Here is a 22,625-nt window from a genome sequence, read left to right as displayed (position 1 = left end):
ACAGGCTGTATACTGCGTCCGCCATTTGCACATGCCGGTGCGTAAATATCTAAGAGTCCATGGAGTGGCGCGCCCGCTTCCTTGAAAAACTTCCAGATGGCGCTCGCCTCCGCCTCATCGCGGCCCATGCAACAGGCCGCGTTTAGACCAGGAAGCCCGCCTTTGTGCATAGCCGTCGCCGCCAGCGTTCCCGGCAAACATTACGGAAACATACAATGCAGATGCCGGGAAGCTTCAGAAGCTGTCACGGATCTTTGAATGATATCGCGTTCGACTCTTAAAGGCGATGCTTAAGCGCCCTTGAATTTTTTTTTTTTTTGACAAATGTCAGTTGCTCGGTGTATTGAGGGCTGCTGACTGTGCGCCTGAAATACGTGACTCTCATGTTCTATAGCTCTTCGTCACGGGTCAAGTGATGTGAACAATCTCCTTGGAATAAAACGCCGTATTTTGCTCTGAGCTGCCCGTGCGCGCGATTCATCTATCGTCCATCGCGTCACTATAAATTTTTCAGCTCCGAAAGCACTCAACGCGACACGCTTAGTCATATTCAATCTGCTTACGCTCATTGTGCTGGCTTGAGACGAAACCGGCTCACATCGCTGCGGATATTAAGTTCGCATACTATCATCTTCGAAAGGGCTGTCTAAGTGAACGGGTCGTCAAGCAAGTGCGAGGAACTATTCCTCAAGATCAAATTACAGCACGCCGTAGCAGCCTGAATGGGACGTAGCTTATGGTGTATTCTTACGCTATCAGCTTGTCTGGTATAGCGTAAAGTCGGCGATTATATGTCGTCAGCGGAACAGTAATGGGAAACGCAACAAAACGGCTCGCTTTAATGAGACTTCATTATTTGCACGAGTAATAAATCTTACCATAACATTTCGACAAAATCTGCTATATTCTCATCGTATGCGCGTCCAAACTGTTTAAATGCTTCAATTCTTACTTGTACTTCGACGTTTGAAAGAGTAATGTGGAGTCGACTAAGTGCGGCATTGTGGTAAGTGGCAACGGTGTTCCTAATTTACAGAACATTTCCGTCTATCCGCATTCGCTCATCTCGCCCTGATGCAAACAACTGGCTAGATAACCCAAAAATCAAAAAGCGGTGTGAGTATCACTGGCTACTATTGTGACTGCAAACACTTACACCGATGCATACGCCACCCAACAACACTAATCTCTTCTCTTCGAAGGTCGCAGTACCGGGGCGAACAGACACGTTGTCATAGCTTTCGCCTCCACGTCACTGACATTTTGACGTTACGGTGCTGAAACACGTTACATCAAGACGTAAGAATGGGTGCCCTATTCCCCTGCCTTCTTGTATTCTTCATGTTGCGTGTTTTCGTTCCTGGATAGTCTTAGCTTGTACAAATGGTCGAACAAGCTACCCTAGCTGAATGCATTATGAACGTCACGGGTCTGACTCCTGCAGCGTGGGAATAGACAGCAGCAATGCGAGCAGCGCTGCGATTACCATGACTTTAAGTGCCGACAAAAAAGCCGCTACAAACTGGCCGTGCAGCATGGAAGAAAGTAGAAAGCCAAAAAGAGGAGACGGTGCTCATGAGACGTCAACGTCACATGGGCGCTCGGCTCCACTGTGAATAACATAAAGGTAGTAATGTCGCTTGCGTGTGCTGGAAGAAGCAATTGTAAAGAGGCCGTACTGCTGGGAAGCCTCTACGGCGTCGAACCATTACTAAGCAACATTTCTTTTTTTTTATTTACGCTTTTTTTCAATACCCCCTTAAAAATTATTGTGGTTATTGAATTATTAAATTGAGCTTGGTGAAAGGCCCTTGATACGTCACCAAGACATAAAAATGTTATCTTGATCGAAGGGCGAGCCATGAAGTATCATTAATTTGGCGGCTCATCCATGTTGTGGAGATGATTGACGACGCTAATACGATTAGCGGTATATGTTATAATGGTTGTGCAATTGGTGTACATAGCGTAAATGCTGCACTATACTTAGCTGCCATTCCCAGTGACATATATCCGGTGCCCAGGGCCAGGAAGCGTGCTAAGAAGCGGGCTATTTGCCCCTAAAACGAGAGCGTTCGTGCGTCTTAGTTCCAAGTGACACAAGTTGGTGTCGAAGAGGTTCATTGAAGAGCCGCACATACCCAATGGGACGTACCCACTAACTCACGCTGGTGTCTGTCAAAGAGTTTCATTGACGAATGGGACGTGCCGAATGGCCCGTACCTAGTGGCCTATGTTGGTCAGACGGCTCGTTTTAATCCCGTTTTTTTTTTTTTTTTCATCACGGCAGCTCAATGTTCTACCCATCAGACCACGGACAACCTATAATAACCCAAGTAGGCGTAAAAGGCGGTACCCGAGAACAAACGGTCAAACAAGCATACCGAAATCTAAGTGGAGTCACCAAAGAGTGCTATCGCATTATTAATAACTAAATAAAACTCAATTTCGTCTCAATTACGGCGCGGTCTTCAAACCGCATGGAATGGGCATGGCGTCTCCAGGCGACTCCCAAGAGGGGCACTGCTGCGCGACAGTCAGTTTAGCGCAGCGTATTTTCTTTCTGTCTGTTTTTGTTCTTTGTATGGATGGCAAAACAAATAGATTGTCGTTTTACAACCAACCTGCCTTGAAATATACCGGTGCTGATTGGATTGTCAAGAAAGCGCCAGTCGTCACAAGTTCAGTCTTGCCTGAAGCACTTCTCTTTGTGTACATTTGACTATACATCCTTCAGTCAATGAAAAGAGTATATAGCAAATACTTCGCGAGGCACCTTCCTTCGCCAAATGATGCCTGTAGGAGTTCATAAAATAGCTGTATCCTTACCGGTGGGACTTCGTTTTAAAGCAAATCCGTGGCAAGCGAAACTTCCATGTGTTATTTAATTTCTGTAGTTAAAAAATCTCAGTGCACTTCCACTCTGTGAAGAAGGATGAACAACGAAGCTGCGTATGTAGGCCCCTTTAGAGGAAGCTTTAGTTCGGGCCCAACTCCGACGCGGCCTATTCAAATACAAGTAAAACTCAAAAAGGTTTTTCTGATGTAACCCTTTGACCGACTTTAATGAAATTTGTTGCATTTGAGAGAGAAAGTTAAACTCTAGTGACTGTTACAAGGGGAATTTCGATTTACGTCCTGAATATTGTTACAACAATTTTAAAAAATTCGTAAGTTATAAAAAATAGAAGCACGAAATTTACAACTTCATAGCTGATATCGCGGTTCTGTAAATGACATCCATTTCACCATTGAAAGCGGATAAATTCGATTTGTCATCTTATATTTTTGTCATCTTGTTTTGGCATCTGATTTGTCATCTTTTGGCAGGGGCGGCAGCATCTGGAAACACATCTGATTCTATGTACACTGCTGTTACAGGCTGTTGCAGTAGCCGCATTGGAGCCGCATCGGAGCCGTGCTGACGTCCACCGTACCTGAGCATCTTCGGATCTACTGCCTTCTTGCGGGCACTCTTATCGTCAGCGTTTCTCGGCGACGAAATCTGCTCGACCGTGCTCCGCTTCTGGCTTCGCGATACTGACGGACTCTATTTGCGCAAGCGCAGTTCAACGCATCACATCCTGATATAGTGGGGCGTCTCCCAGTCGGCGATCTTTTGGCAGCGGCGGCAGCATCTGGATACAAATCTGATTCTGTGTACACTGCTATTGCAGGTTAGTTATCCTTGACATTCTCTTGTACTGCTGCTGTTTTCTCTTATTTAAGCTGTCGCTGCTGCCACTGCTGCCATTTCTGCTATAGAATGATACGACATGCTTAACCAGTAGTTGCTTTGCAGAACTTTCTAGCTCCTGGTTCTTTTTTCTTGTCTGTTTGTGCCTTTATAGCACTATTCGCGACACCTGCTTATCGTGCCACTTGCCTGTAGAGGATGAAGGGTCTGTGAAATGTAGCGAGTGTTTACACATGTACCACTTCGGGAAGTGTGCTGGCCTGCTAGAAAATTCTAACAAATCGAAATCAGAAACGGCAAAGAAGGCCTGGAAGTGCGTGACATGTAAGAGCATGGGCCCTCGGGGTAGTCGTAGTGACGATGAAGTTGACGTACATTAAGTTTTTGCATCGATAAACGAGAAACTTGAGAGCTTGCTGGCTTTAATAGGAAAAGTAAATAGCATGGAACAGTCGGTTCAGTTTCCATCCCAGAAATTCGATGAACTTCAAGAAAAGATAACTAAGCAAGACACTGAAATCAAGGGGCTAAGAAAAAGGGTGACAGAAATGGAAAAAAGAGAAAAGGCACATGCATCTGCAGAATGCGACCTTATAAGACAGGTGAATGATATTAAGTTCCGAAGTAGGCGACTGAACTTGGAAGTTCACGGAATCCCTGTTGTGGAGGGTGAAAACTTGATGACCTCTCTAAATGAAGTCGCTGATAAGCTTAGAGTGCCTCAGCTTACAAAGGCTGATATCGCATCCGTACATCGGCTGCTCGCTAAGCAAGACAAGGTACCAGGAATTATTATCCGCTTCACAAAGCAAGAGACCAGAGACGCGTGGCTAAAAAAGAAGTACACCCTCACTGGCGACAACCCTTGAATTTTCTTTCAAGAAAATCTGACTCGACACAGCAGGGAGCTTCTACGTGCTACGAAAGAAGTGGCAAGGCAAAAGGGTTATAAGTTTGTTTGGCACGTCAATGGCAAGGTCCTTGTACGGAAGACCGAGGGAGCTCATGCAGTTCACATTAAGGATAAGTACGAACTTGAGGAGCTCTAAACAGTGGAGTTGGTTGCAATACCTGAGGGATGTATGATGAAGAGGAGTTTTACTTACCAAATCATGTAAATGAAATTGTAGCATCATTTACTACAACCTCCATAAAATGTATCCACCTAAATACGCGATCTGTGAGAAACGAAATGTCGGGCTTGGAGGAGCTGATTACCGCATTTTCCTTTCAATATTCCGTTATCTTGTTAACCGAAACATGGAGCACTTCTGAAAGTGATATATTTAGGTTGCCTAATTATAATACTTACTATTTAAACAGGTCACACTCTCGAGGGGGTGGAGTAGCGTTGCTGATTGCAGATGACGTTGAATTTCAGATCCTTGATTCTTATACTGTGATTTCACCTGACTATGAAATATTGTCACTATGCACTGGTAAGCATGTATTGTCTGTGTGCTATCGACCACCGACTGGTGATATACCGGCGTTTATAAATTTCTACGATCAATTTTTTGCATATGTGGTTCAAAATCATAATTCCAAAATTGCAATAGCTGGCGGAGATTTCAACATTGACATCTCGTTCGAATAGTCAGTCATCGAATTCTTTCATTATGGTTATATTATCGAACGGTTTTGTCAACTTAATCAACACGCCTACTAGGGTTACACCTCAAGGCCAGTCAACTCTGGATTTATTTATCACTAATTCCTTACAGTCAAACAATAAATCCGGAGTCTTATCTTGTTCTATCAGTGACCATTTGCCGGTGTTTGTGTGTTCTGAAATAAGCGGATTAAGAGGAAAAAAGTTCCCACCACTATCATACCAAATAATTACAGACACAACTCTGAAATCTTTTTGTGATACCCTTTTGACAGTAGATTTGGATGTGATAACTAACCTAACAGATGCCAATGAGGCTTACAATATGTTCATTGATGTATTGTCCCGCCTATACCACCACAGCTTTCCTTCTCAGGACACGTAGGAAAAGTAGAAAAACCCGGAAACCATGGATTACACCTGATTTACGCGATGAAATGCAAAAAGGGACAAGCTATACCAACATTTCCTCCACGCGCGATCAACAGATGACCTTGCCATATTTAAAAAGTTTCGAAACAAGTTCACTACGAAGTTACGGCATGTACGCACAGCATACTACTCATCTTTTCTGCATATCGAAAGCCATAAACACAGTCTACTATGGGCGAGGTTGAACCAACTTTTGAATCTTAGTGATTGCCACAAACATTTATTGCAGTTACAAATTAATGGCAAAGAATTATCAGGTAATGAACTAGCTGATGCATTTAATAATTTTTTCGCAGATATGGCTAGTACTCACGCTACGACCTGTCATGCTAGTAAATATATTTGCACTAACAATGAGAACACAATATACATTCAGCCCGTCACACCGAATGAAGTTGTGTCAGTTATAAAAACCTTAAACAATAGCAGTAGTTGTGACATTGACGGTTTTCAAGTGCGCCCAATTAAACATGTAGTTGAAATCATTGCCCCAATACTCACCCATATTTTTAACATGTGTTTCGAATAGGCAATTTTTACAGTGAAGATGCAGTCTGCGAAAGTAACCGTTCTATATAAAAAAGGAGATCGTAATGATTTGGGAAATTACTGGCCGGTATCTATTTTGCCAATATTTTCAAAGGTGTTTGAAAAAAATTTTCATTCGAGGATGACAAATTTTATTGAAAAACATAACCTGTCAACACCACACCAGTTTGGTTTCCGTAAGAAAAAGTCAGTCGAGTTAGCATTAGTAGAGCAAAAAGAATAGATATTAAGAGAGTTTGAAAACAAAGCTACAGCTGTTGGTATTTTCGTAGACTTTTCTAAGGCCTTTGATTTAGTTGATCATAACATTTTATTGGAGAAATTAAACTATTATGGAATACGAGGTCAGGCACTATCTCTTATCAAATCCTACTTATCTTAGAGAACACAAATTGTGAAAATCGACACCTTTACTTCTAAGAATAGAGCTATCCATTGTGGAGTGCCACCGGGAAGTATTTTAGGGCCTTTGCTTTTTAATATATATCTGAATAATATCGTCAATACTAACTCTCAGGCAAGGTTTATTATCTACGTGGACGACACGAGTATTTTCTTCACTGGTAATAATATTCAAGGTCTTATAGAACAATGCAACAATGCCATGAAATCCTTAGAGGAATGGTCGAGAGTGAATTTAATGAAGATAAATGCAAACAAAACAACAGCAGTTATATTCAGACCGAAAAACAAGCAAATACCTCCTCATCAAGACATTGTATTAAACTCAAGGACTATTGAAATAGTCGAGACTTTCAAATGTCCGGGTGTCTCCTTTTCAGCGAACATGTCTTGGGACAATCATGTCAAACACGTTCTAAGCAAATAAGTAGAATAACTGGTGTAGGGCCGTATGAGATACATTCTTTACGCGCGTATTAAACTCTTGCTGTACAACTCACTTTCCCAATCACATTTAAACTATTGCCAATTAGTATGGGGTAATACAACATCCACCAACCTAGAACATAGAACACCGGTTACAAACGAAGTATCTCCGCCACGCATATAACGCTTCCTACACAGCATCGACAATAACCTTCTTTAATAATTCTGGTGTGATCCCAGCTCACAATCTCTACAGATATCGTCTGAGTCACGTATATAAACTGGAAATCCGTCGAAATAGCAGCAACCTGCGTACTCTAGCCCAACTTCAGAGAAAAATCTACAAATTACGTTACAAGAGACATTGAGGATTGGTTAGTGCCAACACCACGTTCAAACTATGGGAAACAATGCCTTAAATACTTAATAACGACACTGCTAAATTACTATAATTCGGTCCAATTTGATATTTTCACGTCATCATCCAAGGAACTGAAACTGATGTATACGGTTTCGATGTAATATCTGGTAGCGTTATGTATCTGTGTTATTGCATTTCTTTGTTTACATGAAGCAAAGTGTGAGTGAGTAACATGTCACTGAAGCTATGTATACAGCTATATATATGTATGTATATGTATGTGCGCATATGTTATGCTGCCTCCCTGCAGAAACGGGGATTGTGGACACGTCGAGCTGTTGAAGGACAGCTTTTTATCTACAGTCCCTCCATCTGTAAATGTACAGGATGGCAAACGTAACAAATTCATGAATTTGTTACGTTGTTTACAAGGGTTCTGCAAAAGCTGTATTTCCATTTGACTAAATTTCTTGAGATTCATGCGTAACATATCAATTTTGTTCGCTTGAGATGTACTATTAGGCGCAATTCACAGAACTGTATTATCACTTTTTTGGCTGAGTTACTGAGTTGTAAACTTGATAGTATCGTTTTTTGAAGAGTATTGATCTTTGCGAATATTTTATAAAAAATTGAGGAAATAAATCGAAAATTCGAAACCAACGGTCACTAGATTTGAGGTTTTCCTTTAAATGCAGCAAACTTCGTCAAATTTGGTGCAGTGGTTGCCGAGAAAAACGAATTCTCTTTTTACATGTATTTAGATAGGAGCACCAGAGCTAAAGCTTCCTCTTAATGGTGAACTGTACGTCCGCCGCGTATGGAGAGCGCCTAACGCCTGCGTCACCTCCGCCGCGAATCAGCCCGCATTGCACTATCTTTGAGATCAGCTCACGTATAGGGAGGGGAGTGTTTAACACCTGCTTCCCTTCCGCCGCGGGTTGGCCGGGCATTGCAATAACTTTTGGATAGGCCCATCTATGAGAATTGCTTAACGCCCCCTTCACCTCCACCGCGGGTTGGGCCAGCATTGCACTATCTTTGAGATCAACTCACTAATGGGGAGTGTTTAACACCTGCTTCTCTTCCGCCGTGGGTTGGCCGTGCATTGCTCTCACTTTGGAATCGGCCCATGTATGGGCATTGCTTAACGCCTGCTTCACCTACGCCGCGGATCGGCCCTGTATTGTAGTATCTTCGGGATGGGCCCACGTGTGGGCTGTGCTTAGCCCATGCGTCACCTCCGCCGCGGGTCCGTCCGGCATCGCACTATTTGCGGGATCTTTTTCTGCACGCTGACACGGTAGTGGGGAAAGGAACCCCTAACAGCGTCGTTGTAGAAACGCCCTTCATAAAGGCAACACAAATGTTGCCTTTATGAAGGCAACAATTGTGGCAACATTTTCCTACTATTGCAATTAATTGCAATAGTAGGAACTTAGGGTCGCTTACTTGACGACTTCAGAGCATGGTGCACGTCAACCTAACCGTCTCAAGTGATCGGAGTTCATCAATTTTATTTTTATTTGATTAAGTAAGTCTCTTTGATTCTTGATTGTTTATTTCTTTCTCTCTCCCTCCTCTCGCAAATTTTATGTTTGGAATTTTTTTTTGCTCACACTAGTTTTCCTTTTCTCCAGATTTCCTCCATTTGCGGAAAACAAATACTATAACTATACTTTTTTTTTACTTCATGAACAACGTTAATGGTAGCGAGGTGTTTAATTTATGAACACACGTGATGGCTACGAGTGGCGATGTAAATAGCTGAGCCTGACATGAAGAGGGCCGCCATCATTTCTAACCACTTTATTGAAAGCCTTGATGGTCGTCGTTTCTTCGCTCATTCGTACAAAGAAAGTATGAATAACAATAAAGTACTGACGCGTAAATACAGTATGCATGCAAGGTAAATAAAGTAGAGGAACAAAAGTGGCGAGCAGGAGAAGCGGAATGCAGAAACGCACTCTTTTTTTCATGAAATGATCCAGCTCAACTTTCTCGCTAAGTACGGCTATAGGATAAACGACACCTGAAGCAAGGAATACTCGGTCATCAAAAATCACGTCCCATCAAGCCAGTAAATAATGAAAAACATTGACAGCAATTATTATTTTCTTACAAAGCAGAGCACGGAGTTGTTTCTTACAAGCCACAACGAAGAATCAGCCAAGTGGCAAGAAATAATGAGCCCTTTTCATCGTTGGCTTGGCATCCGCGTGTGTGGTGAAGCAATATTTTAAGAAAGAAAAGAAAGAACGACACAACGTGCACTCTATCACAAGGGCGCGGTTCGAAAACGCACCGTTCTTGTTATTCTAATTGTCAACGGCTCGAACTATCCTATCTGAGAACACAGCTACACGTATACCGAGGTTCTGTTTTGAGTATATGCGAACATAATGCAGTATGTCACAACGCCCCGTAAGCCACGTAACGTATGTTTTGTACGCAGTCGAGCGTGTTGCATAGCCTTTCCCCGTGTTTGTTCTCGCCGTAATGAAGGCGCACTTGGCGCCATTAGAATGAGGCCAGAGGTCGTTGCTTTCGGAGCGAGGCTTTTTTCTTTTTTGCAAAATGGGCATGGTTGAGTAAATGGGGTTACCTTGGTTTCAGCGTTCTGTCTTCAAAAGCCCTGTATATGTTAGTTTGTTTTTTAGGTCTTTATTGGTGGCGCCTTTAAAAAAACTGTTTCTGCAGATCTTCCCCGCTGCGCGCTTTCTTTTGTTAGAGGTTTCTGTTAGACGTTTCTTTTGTTACTTTTGTTATGTGTACCACATTTTAGCAAAAGTTTCATGCTTTAGCCTACTTTTTTCCCACGAATCCGTGACGCAAAGACCATGTATGCGTATTGGCAGGTGTATTTCACATACTACTGCCACGAAACAGAACATAAGATAATTCGGCTTGTGTTAACAACTTGCTTAAAAATGTATTGCTCACAAAACTCATGGCACATGAGAGCAAAACGATAGTATGTTAATTTTTGGAGGATGCAGCATGTGACCTGTTTTAATATTTATGTTCTGGCTGTCAGCAATGCAATGTGCTATAATCTGTAAAATACCCCTGTAATCTGACGAGTAGTTCCCTAAAAAAGGTACGTCAAAGACAAAACACGAAAAATTGACCCGAACTTAGCACCGCTAGCTCTCTTAATGCGCGATAATGCGGTGATTACGTGTTTTATGAACAGCGTAGAATTTAGCCTGCTGTCCTGGCTCAATTGCTGGCGCAAACGTAACGGCTAATATGCAAGTGAAATTAATTGCGTGTGGCTAAGCTACAATCTTTGAATTATAAAATTCATTGGGCAAATGCCCAAAAAGCTTTATACGGCTGCCATCTGCGATGTTTTGCAGTCTCCGGAGAAATCTGTACTTGACAACGTGTTCACGCTTCGTAAGGTATGGGTAAAGTGTGGTGAAAGTTCAACGTTTCTGAGATTAGCAATTGCTTAAACAGCAAGGTACGTTGGGCCCGTTGGCATTGCATGCAGAAACTTTTGACAGCACGAAACGGCGCACGTGCCGTTTCGTGCTGTCAATACTATTAGTTCGCAATTGTTTAAGGAATACCCACATTGTACATTTTTACAAGTGGAATGCCAAGCATAGGAGACGTTCACCCACTGGTCATTCCTAAAGCGAGAACGGCATCGACTCTAGTTTTGGTGGGAACGGAAGAATGGTACTTTCGGTATGCGCGCGGCGTTTAAATCTGTACAGGCGGGTTAACTACGACGATATACCACGGATGTTTTTGACGGTCTCCTTATCGAACCAAATACGACACTATTGACACATATTTGCGCAAACCTGGGTCCTTTTCTTGCGTAATGTTTTTGCAAAGCTTAAATGCTTTTGGCTTGATTACACACAATTGCACTTCCTAACGCAATTAGACTGAGCACCAGCTTCGCTTGAAATTAGGCAGTGATTCTGCCAGATGTGAGAAGTCTGCTATTCTTGTTTTTCTTTTTTGCTTCAGGCGGTATAAATACTCCGTCCGTTCGCGTTTTTTGTGCCTTGAAGCCAACTAGCGTCGCCAGAACGAAGAGGTCCGCACTATTTTTCAATAGGTTGGATTTTCCCACCGACACCTCAAGTACTCTTTATCGCAGTTCTTTCGCCTTGGTGCGTTCTCGTACAGTCACTCGGATCAGCAAGTGAACACGTGACACCGCGCTAAGAAATCGAACCCGTCAATAGAAAGTTGTGATTGGTTCTACTGCGGTGGGTATTTTATAAAAGCGGGTAAAGACATTCATTAACGAAATGGAAAATAGTTAAGCCCGAGCTAGACTCCTCCAGCCTGCTACTTTGTGTCTGACAAACGAAAAGAGGTACTAGTGGTGATGATGTAGGCGGCCGAGGGCATGAATAGATAGTCCGTCAGATGAAATTTTCTCACATGCTGGTCAAGCCCGTGGTGTGCTAAAATTCAAGTAATGCACAAACTACCCCAAAGCTCGGCTCATAGTCTGGTCGATGTTCCAGTAGAATGACTTCAGTTAGTGTCGACTGCTGGTTGTGGACTTCCCTCAGGAATTTCGCGGGAGGACTAAGCCATATTAGGATTCGGGTGTACGAAAAAAAAAAAAATGAATACAAAACGCGGAAGGCGGTACCACGAACGCATGTGGTGTTGTTCGTTCGATGGAACCAAGTTCCCAGCGGCTTCCGCGTCGGCTATAAGTGGCGCTTGTCCTGGCAATTCTGCCGGAACGCCTGTTAGCTTTTCCGGCTCGCGAAGGCCCCATAATTGGCGTAGCCCGTGGTCACCTCATTAGCTCTGCTTTCGGGCTTCCTTTTCCAGCGGCCCTGCATCCCCTGCCACTTCCTCAAGCCGGGACCTCTCTCCATAACTTCTTCTGCAGCCTTCTTTGCCTAGCAGTTTGTCCTCCTGCTTGAGTGCACTAAAAGCGACTACCTATCAGTAGAAACGGCGTATTACGCCTCTCGAAGGATTCGCATCTCCTTCCCCCGAGCGGTCACGCCTCATTGCGTTGTATAAGCTTCCGTTGCGTGTTCGGGCTCACAAACCCACACGAAAAGCGGTGACGTGTCGCGAACACCTGCTGTTGGACCTTCTCTGTGTATAATGGCACCCACAACAACGGCAACAAAGGCTATCCGAGGTGTGGCGTCTGTGGTGAGAAAAGTAACAATTAGGCTGCCGGCAACGGCATTGTGAAGAAGGTGCGCAGCGGAAGTTTTTTACGGCGAGAAAACACGTAGCACGACGCGAAAAGATACTTTTCCCCTTGCTCGCCTACTATGCCGCTCATTAATTATGGCATATCGGCGAAGCTCTTCGATAATAGCGCTTGCGCACATGCGAACTTCTCTGTATAGGGATGCCAGCGCTTTCTGCTCGATTGATGTATACACTGTAAATCTCTATCCCGAGACTGACTTTGAAAAGCGAAGCCATATTGGGCCTTCCCACAGTGAGACGGCTACAAAGGTGTGATCGAGCGCCGAAGCAGTGCGCGTCAAGGCAACTCTGTTCAAATGAAGACGTACATCTTGCACATATAATGTCTACTCGTTACTATCTCCAAGGCACGCGGACCTTTTAATGGTATCATGCGTGAAATTCAACAGCCTCTGTCATATTATCCAATGGGCCGCACTATGGCTACTCTATCCCTTGGCCACTGGGCATGTGCACATCTGTTTCATAACAATGGGGTGCGCACCCGTTTTTGGTCAAACCTTCAGGACGGGTTCGTGCCAGTGGGGCGCAGGGTTGGCTTTCGGCCCAGCTCTTAGACGGTGGCCTACATAAAGAAAAACACTGCACGAACATAAGGTTGTCTCCTGTGCGGCAGCGCAGCCCAAGAGGACTTCCTCCCCAGAGTCATACTATGCCATATTATCCTGTTCCCAACCCGTTTATGCTCTGCTGATTTCTTCGCACACGCACGCGCGCACACGCTCTCTTTTTTTTCGTGCGCTCACGAGGGTTCCGACGGGAATTTTGGGCACAGGCTCCTTTGCCAAGCGTATCTACGGTGAAGGAATTCAAATGCGGGGGCGGGGCACACTTGTGCCCATTTAAACCAGCGAGTGCACGGCGGCGGTGGAAATCGTACCCACAGCCTGTGGCAGCGGAGGCCGGCGCTCTAGAATTAACTAGGCCAAATCGAAACGGTGTTTCATAACAAGGACCCCCTTAATTACAACAAATTATGAGCCATTCCACTCTGAGAAAATGGATGACCATCCAAGCTGTTTAGCACATGACACGGAGGTGACACATTTTTAACAAAAGTACGAACGTATTTATGTTCCTGATCGGTCGTCACCGTGATGATAGGTATGCACACACATTCTCGTACCGCCTCTGTTATTAAATGCGTAAGACAATGAATGGATGATGTCCCCTTAAGCAATGGTTCATGCCACCGTAAATAAAAAAAAATGAGTGCGGCCTCGCATAACGACGGCAGAAGAGAAATGAAATTCTACGCTGGAATGTAGAGCGCCAACGGAGCCAGCTGTGGCAGAAGACGACGATGCTCGAGCCATTGCTGCTGCTGCTGATGATGATGATGAGGATGATGACGACGATGACGACGACCACGACGACGACGATAGTTTTATCTTGCCAATAAATGGTTCATACACCCTTAAGCAATCAGCGGCAACGGAGCCAGCTGGGGAAGGCGACGACGACGACGAACGTGTGAGCAGCTGCAGGTGCACGTTCGCGCCGTTGCGCCGAAGGGTGCCAACGAGCTTGTATTGTGCGGGCTGTTCGTGGACGATGAAAATGCCTAGCCACATACAGCTTCGCTGTAAAAAGCCCTTGCGGTAGAAATGCTCGTAAAATAATAGTTCAGCGAATGGCGACCCTGGAAGAATATCAATCGACAAGACGGCTGGTCAATGGAAAAAAGCGCTAACAAACAAAAGCTTTGTGAATTTCGTCCCAGCTACCCGCAAATTTCTTCGCGGTACATTGGTTCCCATGGTATGTGGGATCTTCAACGTAGCCTTATTATGATCATTTTCACTCGCCTTTCATTTTTAGCTTGAGTGTTTGTGTCGTTGTCCGTAGTGTTTTTCCTTTGTTACGCAATTAGGCTGTCGACATCTTTACTCTATCTCTTGTCTAAGAAACAGCTATGGAGACGGGCTACTATGGAAGAAGTTTGCGGTTGGTTCCTTATGCAGGAAAGTAGATTTTCTAGCTGCGAACAATTTTGCAACTGCAGTGTTGCACCTACTGTCGTAACTTCCCTGTTGTCATTGTATCTTCGCTTAACTGAAGCCGACAGGTACACGTGCCATCCCGGCTGCCTATTTTGTTCTTGTTCCCTAGTGAAATGGCTCAACCCACTCTGGGGGATCGGTCATGAATCTTGTCTTTCCCTTACGTTGTTTCTCTTGCTCTTTTTCCTTTCCCCGCCCCTATATTGTGACGTGAACTGAAAACAAACGTCCGTTCTTACAGCTTGTCAGCTTCCGTCTACCTCGCGCTTCTTGAAGCGCAGTGTCCGACTGACGATACAACAACTGCTAAGTGGTGTGTGTTCTACTGGTTGTAAAATTCTCGCAGCTAATCACAAGGAACAACATCATCTTGAATTGCAATACCGTTAAGCCGCAGCCCGAAATGAACACGCCAACGTAGTGACGCCTCTGTGCATGTACGCCGGACATACGTCCCGCATAACTACAGATTTAGAGGTGCCCGTACTTGAGAAATGACTGTTTGCTATAGAAACCTGAAGCTTCTTAGGAAGCATTAGAGTAGGAAATTAAGATTCCTACAATTTTATCCGAAATGAAAAGTTCTTGCTCATAATACACAGCATTTCGTTCGTGCATTTGCCAAGGCAATCTCGTTCACTTGCTCGTAAAACGTCATGGTATCGTAGCGCAATAAAGCGGCAAAAGAAAGATTCTTAGTGACCGACAGAAGAGAAAGATAGCGCCGCCTTTCTTTCTCTTCTGCCGGTCACTTAGAATCTTTCTTTGTCGTTTTATCTTTTTGCTCTAGTATATCACGACGTTCAGCAAACACCGACTCGCCCAAAAAGATGTATGTCCTGAAATGTACTCGGCCGCGATGACCACAGTCCTGATTAACAAGGAGGACACGTCGGCTAAAAACTTCCATGCGGGTTATTAGAATTGTATATCCTGATTTGAAATTTCCTGTCGGAGTTTTATCAAAGAGAGTGCAGTCGGAATTCAATCGCCGATGTTTGATGTGCCCTTCCGCATATTTTGATAATCTCCCGCACCTGATAGAAGAGGCGCGCACTTAAGTATTTTACGTGATTCTTTTTTCAGTTTCTTACTTTGTTTGTTCCATTCTCTCTTTATTTATTTTCTTTTTTCTCCTTTATTTCCCCCTTTAATTATGTATCTATTTTTTCATTTGAACTAAAAGCCCAGAATTACAATGCTTGGTCAGCCCATCAAAGCATTGATGTATCTGAGGAAATCCTTACGCCAGTTAAGCACTGCGCTTGCATCTATTCATAGTTCACCTTGTGCCCTAAACATTCATACGCGACATGCAAAAATAAAGATGTAAGAAATACCGTGCAATGCCTATGCATTTTATGATCAACCTAGCAAACACTCAACAAAAAGCAAAATGACATATCAATTTAGGCGATAGTTTACCCAGTCGTTGACCCCACGAAACCAACTAAGTAGCTCCGCTTTCTTAATTGCGCTACAGCTGGGTCTGGCACTCCTAAACTTCCTCGACCCAGATTCCTCACAGGGGTGTGTCCGGTGGGACCGTCATCTCCGGAGCTAAATAAAGAGACCGAAGAGGCCAGATACACGGCTGTCCACGACTCACGCGGACGGCGTCGTCCGTCTAATCAGGCAGAATCGTTAAACGCGAATTAGACGTCCGTCGACGACAGCTCATTTTCACCCGTCCACCCACACGCTTCGTCAACGCTATAAAAAGTATTAGCCGCAGTAAAAAATATACAAAAACAAATAGATCATTGGCTACGAACCCGATTAATTGACGGAGTAATGTGGTCAGCGTAATCTGCGCGTTTTGTTTTTTTCGTGTTTTAAGCACATGGCGCCGTGTAAAATAGATGTATTTCACGCATGGGTGCTTCACGGCATTGTAATTTTTTTCTAGACATGTCTTTCGATAGTGAGTTCGGTACAGTTAGACGCTCAGCGTCACGATCAGTCGACACAGTGAAGTGAGAAATAATCACGCGACTGTGAGGGGAGTTTCTTCCTTCCTCTTCCATACATCCTCACCTGGTGTCACATTTCTACGACACTTTGTTTAGCTCTTAACGACGTCTCATCTATCTGCTATTTAGTTTAACTTATGGCAATTTCCTTCTTCTTGCTGGCCTGAATTTTAGGGTCACTTGAAGTGCTGCAACCATATAGCGTTGCAGGGTTTTAAGTCAAGTGAAAATTTCGGAGATATAGAGATGACGCAGGGAGAGCCTGCGCCTTCATTATCATCTCTATGTGTATGAGGCGCGGGGCTGATTTTAGGCATATTACAACGCCAGCTCTTATGGGCTCATTCAAATAGCCATATCGGTTGGTGATATTGTGCCAACCGAAATAGCCTGAGATGAGAACAAAGAAACCCCGTTCCTGCCGGGATCGAGGCCAGGCCTGCTGTGTGGGAGTCAGCCACTCTACCACTGAGCCATACCAACGTCTTCTAGCTGCCAGCGGAAACATGCCCTATAAATGTGTGCTAATGCGCGAGGAGACAATCAATGTCACACTCGAAGTCCTGCAACCATTACGCCTTTACACATATCCCGGAACACCTCGTACCTATTTTAACCCCGTAGCGTTCTCTGCCAAACTTGCCTAAAAGTGCCCTCTGGAGAGCACCATTCGCAGTTTACTTGTTCGCTCTGGGAGAAGCGACATTACACTTGAAAAAGCACTCAATTGAATGTCAGTCGTGAGACGAATATGTCACAGACTTTCCCCCCTCCCCCCCGCCCCCCGCCGCGACAGCCCAGTGGCTATGGCATTGTGCTGCCGAGCTCCAGTACGCGGGTAGCATCTCAGTACGGTGCTCACATTTTCTGGGAAGCTACATGCAAAAGCGCCCGTGTGTTTAGATTTAGGCGCACCCTAAATGACCCTAGGTGGCGTAACTAATAGCGGAGTCACCCACTACCACGTGCATAATACCTAGGCCGTGGTTTCGGAGACGTAAAAGCCACAGAATTCAATGTCACAAAACAAACTTTTTTTATATACAAAAAAGCCTTCTGTCGATTCCTGTTGCCGCAGCTCATAGGCTGTCTTTAGGAGAACAAGTGCAACGAAATTGAACCAGTATAAAATACAAACCACTTAATTCACGGTTTTGAACGCTATTGTGGAATTTGAATTGTGATGGTGAGGCGGGCGTGTTCAATGCGCTCGGTGGCACACAATTTCGTATACGCGTATTACAATGAAAGAAAAAAGAAAACTGTTTCCGAAGTCATTAGGCCACCATGGAAATTAGCAGAGGTGCTGCGCCAGACAGGTGGGCAAGTTTACCTGAGTGTATTGCAACAAACTCAGTTCCCAGCTATATTCAGTTCCTCATCGATATGCGGCCAGCAGTGCGGTCGGGATCGAACTTGGGACCTCGAGTTCAGGAGCGCAGCGCCATAGTCACTAACCTACAGCGGCGGGTAAGAAAAGTTTGCTACTGGCGAGGTGATATAGGTCATGATAGCGTTTCCGGCGAATAATTTTGCTCACTAAATTAAATATTGAAACGTTTTAATTCTCCTTTGTGGCAGTCCTTTTGCCAGCAGCATCACTTAAGCAGGCATATAGTTAAATCGTATGGTATGCCTTAGCCGAACTAAGCAGATACTTCTCATATTTTGTTGGCGGCCGAATGACATTTGAAGGAAGCCTGGCTGCACCGCATTACTCTCTGACGTCAATCTTGTAATGATCCGCAACACAATTGGTGCAGATCTTGGGCGGTATCGAACAGCGGCATCGATTTTTAGCATACAACAGGTAATACGAGAGTTGGCTGTTCGGTTTCTTTCTCCGCCTCTTCTTTCCATCAGAATCAGAGTCATGTTTTATTGATTTACTAAGTGTAATACATCAACTAGGATAGAGGAGGAGGCCCTCAAGCACTATATTGTGAGTGAACCCCCTATGGGAACCTCTGTCATGGGCTTCGGGAGAGAAGAAAACGTTCAGTGAAGATTGGAAGGCGTCCACGGCGGCCCGTCGATGTTGTCATGCCGGTAGGCTTTTACGAATGCATAAAAGAGAACGAAAACACTTGTAATATTTTTCAGCGACTGTGTAGGACATGCAAGCTTCTCGTTGCCATTGTCATTCGGCCTTGGTAAAGTCTGTGTAGGTTTTCCTTGTGCAAGCTTGTCCGCGGTTGTCAACTGGCGTAACTAAGTCAGTGCAATAACACCACCACTAAATCATAGAGAGGCAGTGACTTTAAAAATTTTTGTATTTCCTGCTCTTCTTTTCTTAAACTCGCACTGCAGAATAAGTTTTCATTGTAATGACTTGCCATACAAAGAAGCAAGAAGATGTCTTGCCGTATTCAGCATTGCGTCATATTTCTTGGCGTATTTACACTAGCGCGGTATCGGTGTACATGAGAACCACGTGGAACAATACATTGTCCATTTCAATGAAAAACTTAGTTGCCAAAGTATTTCTGCGATTCCCCCCTCCCCCCCCCCCCGAATGACGCGCTATAATCTACAATTTTTCATCGATTTACACCAGGATAATGAATTGAACTGACGTAGCTCTCTTGCTTTTTCATTGTTTTAGTATCGCTAATCTATGCAATTCTAATGTATACTATATGAAACCATTAGCGCTCGCATCGACACCAAAGCTTTCAATTGAGTAGTGGATTGATTGATTTTATTGATTTTATTGATTGGTTGATTGTGACAACCCAGAGAAATACGAAAGCTTTAAGATAAGACTTATTACATTATCCTCTTTTTATATTTTGAACAATTGGGCCACTTGCACACACCGCCATTTCAGACCTTCCCAACAGTAAAAAACCACTGCCGTCGGGAATCTAATCCGCGACTTCGTGCTCAGAGTGAGAAAACCATAGCCAGTGGGCTAGTTCAGTGGGCAACTGACGTATTTGGTCTAGTTAGCAGCAAATTTCTTGCACAGTGTTATGCAAGAATTATGACCGAGCAGGATTTCTCTGCAGCGAAAGCAGCTGAACTGAACAATTAAGCGACCTACATGAGAGCTATCAACGTGAGTGCTTTGAGGCTGAGCTATTCTTTTGGTGAGCAATGTGGCAGATGTTTTACTCTCTTGTAAAAAAAGTAAATGAAAAGTCATATTGTGCATACATTTTTTGTTTCTCCGAGGCAATATGCAGTTTAGTGGATCCTATTAAATGACTAGTTATAGATTACAGTAGCCATAGCGTGAGGCAACGCGCCATCGCGCCATGAGACAACGCTTTCTAGAATAAGCTTTCTGTAACACTTGAAACATGACCTCTTGACGACGTTCTCTGCCCCTAAATTATTTGATGCTCACTCAAGAAGGCAGCTTAATTCGCCAAGATATGCGCTGTGCGGACAAAGCTTAATATAACGCAAGTTTGACATTGGGAAAAGAAAGGTGACCGAACAGAACATAGACGCGCTTATAGAAACAAATAGGAGAGCGTAGCATGATATAATTCTGGCAATGAGCGTACGCTTTTCTTTTTTCCTAAGCTTGCCGCATTACTGCAGTGACAGCTACTTGTCAAAGGTTTGTGCATAACAAAAACGAGCACACTTACGATGAGGGCGGAACACAACGACGCGGTGACCAGCAGCAGCACGCCAAACAGGGACGTCATGGTCGGCGAAGCAGTTGAAGTTGCGAGCGAAGTGCAGTAGTGCCTGTCTGTGCTACCCTACACTCGCCGTCTTATGAGTTAACTCTAACTGGAGAAAACGAACTGCTGCGCCAAGCTAGCTAGGCTGTAGTGTACTTCGAAGCAAATTGGCTGACGCCTTCGTTTCTTCACTAACTGCCTTTCCGTTGTCGTAGTAAAGCGGAGCTTTTAGATTAACGCCTCCTGCTTTTCACAGATTGCTCTGCAACCACACGTGCTCTATGATTCTTGCTAACGTTGAAGACCGCTTACACTATTTTTTTTTATTTTCCTTCGGTGACGCGACACTTGCAGAAGAAATGAAACAGCAGTGAACGAATTGCGGCGTGCCGCGCAAGCACTCTGAGTTTGGCGTTCGTGTGACGGCGCGCTTTTATGGAAGCGCGTGCCGGCACCCACGTGACCGGGAGTTGGGCGTCCAATCGTTAGAGAGCGCGATGCACGGGAAGGCGGGTTGAAGGGGCCGGGAGTGCGCGGGAGTTCGGGGGATGAGGTGTGGGCGATGGAAGAGGGGCAGCTCGCCGGATTCTGTAGGGCAAAGGGGGTGGCGCCTCGCATGGCGGCTCGGCACAACTCTCCTCTACCACGGGAAATCTTGAAGCGGAGAAGGTACACATTTCTCTGAGTTAGTTGTCGGTTCGCTCTCCTATTTTTCAAGAGCTTCTCCATTTTTTGTTTACTTATTCCGAGCTCGTATGACAGGGACGGCAAAAGGACGAAAAGGTGTGGAGCCTGCAGAAGGTTGAAAGTCGGTAGAGAAAAGAAAGTATGTTGGGGAGCTATGGGGTGACTAGACTGAACTGCCCGGATGACAGTAAACGTCCGAGAAAGAAGAATGCATATATAGACATAAATGAGTACAAAATGTGACAAGTAGAACTGATTGATGGAAAACTGATGGAAATGCCAAGGCTTTCGTCCAAGTTGTAATATAATTAGAACATTTGTTAATTGCTAACATCTGAATCCTTTGTTACTTGAAGTGTGTGCGTGCGATTGTGTGTGTGTGTCATGGGTTGATGTGCTCGTGCGTTGTTTGGGTGTGTTTATGTGGTTTGGTGACTGTTTGCGGAGGTTGGCTGCGAAGAGTACGCAGACAAGGTGAAATAAAGAGCACTCATAGCAAATGAGGGTATTCAAGTGAGTGCGATAGATGAAATGTCGTTTAATATAGTGTAGTGCTTCCAAATTAAGTAATCTCAACCTCTACGTAGATATATCTATACTACTAGTTTCCTACAAAAGGAAAGAATACGGTGCTTCCTATTGTTATCTACGTAGCCAGACGTTCGAATTCATAGAATCTGTGATTGAACTGTTCAAGCGATTATCAATAATTGAAGTAACTCTCCTTCAATCAGATTTCTCATTTAGCAATGCATTGCTCAAATGAAGAAGCTTACGTGCCATAAATTCAACATATATTAGAAGTAGGCCACAATTACGCCATAGTCTATGGGACACCGAAGATGGCAATACAAAACGGAACAAGTAAAAGAAAAGCCTGTGTGCTTTCTAAGATGTGGCGCTTGCTATTAAGATTGCGTAAATGGGCATCTTTAACGCGACAGCATTAAAGGCAAGCCGTATGCTCTTTGTAGGTATCCGTCTAACGAAAAATGTGGGCCGACCCTGAAGGCAGCGGAGTCTAACACAGCGTCTCAAAGCACTAGCAGTACCGAGGGAACAATGCAATCAACTTGCACATCACGCACGCTCCAGACGTTTCAAAGAGTTATTTTGGTACGAAACAAGCATGCATGCTATCGTGGCTTAGTGGTTAGAGCATTGGGCTTCTGTGCTGGAAGACAGAGCTTTGATCCCCAATCCGGTACGCATATTTTTATTGCATTATAGGCAGACTTCTTCCATTTTGGAGGTACCTAATAAAAATTCAAAATGTGTTGAGCATACGTGACGGGGTCATACTGTGTGCTAAAAATGATACAATGTACAGAATGGTCCCTTGAATAAATAAGAATATACAAGCTCGCTCTACACGCACGACCCCACAGCTTTCAAAATCACCACTATCTATACACGCTGTCGTATAGTAAGATTGTTATTGGTGCTAAGTTCTGGCCTACACTTTAAAAACCATTACACCCTTTGGGGTGTATATTTGCCACACAACAATAATCGTCGTCTGTGTTGCTTGTGTTTCCTTTCTGGAAAATTCTGCGCTCCTTACTTTCCTGTCAAGAATGCTCTGTTATCTTGATAACGCGCATGTCGTTCACAACTTGGAA

The 22,625-nt window shown here is 44.2% G+C and overlaps 1 protein-coding gene across 2 annotated transcripts in view; it reads right to left on the bottom strand.

Annotated features, from left to right (window-relative positions):
• The window catches only part of LOC126539210 (uncharacterized), a 215,220-nt gene extending 194,490 nt beyond the window's left edge, over positions 1-20,730 (bottom strand). The window contains exon 1 of one of the 2 annotated variants that reach the window (XM_055074783.1): positions 20,278-20,730. In XM_055074783.1, coding sequence (XP_054930758.1) covers positions 20,278-20,337 — 60 coding nt within the window. In that variant the 5' untranslated portion in view covers positions 20,338-20,730. The remainder of the gene's footprint in view (positions 1-20,277) is intronic. The other variant, XM_050185963.2, reaches the window with a different exon arrangement.
• Between the last annotated feature and the right edge of the window lie 1,895 nt (positions 20,731-22,625).

This window comes from Dermacentor andersoni, chromosome 3, assembly GCF_023375885.2.
Source record: "Dermacentor andersoni chromosome 3, qqDerAnde1_hic_scaffold, whole genome shotgun sequence".
Taxonomy (NCBI): Eukaryota; Metazoa; Arthropoda; class Arachnida; order Ixodida; family Ixodidae; genus Dermacentor; species Dermacentor andersoni.
Note: the sequence above shows the minus strand (reverse complement) of the source record. Positions and strands in the feature narration are given on the sequence as shown.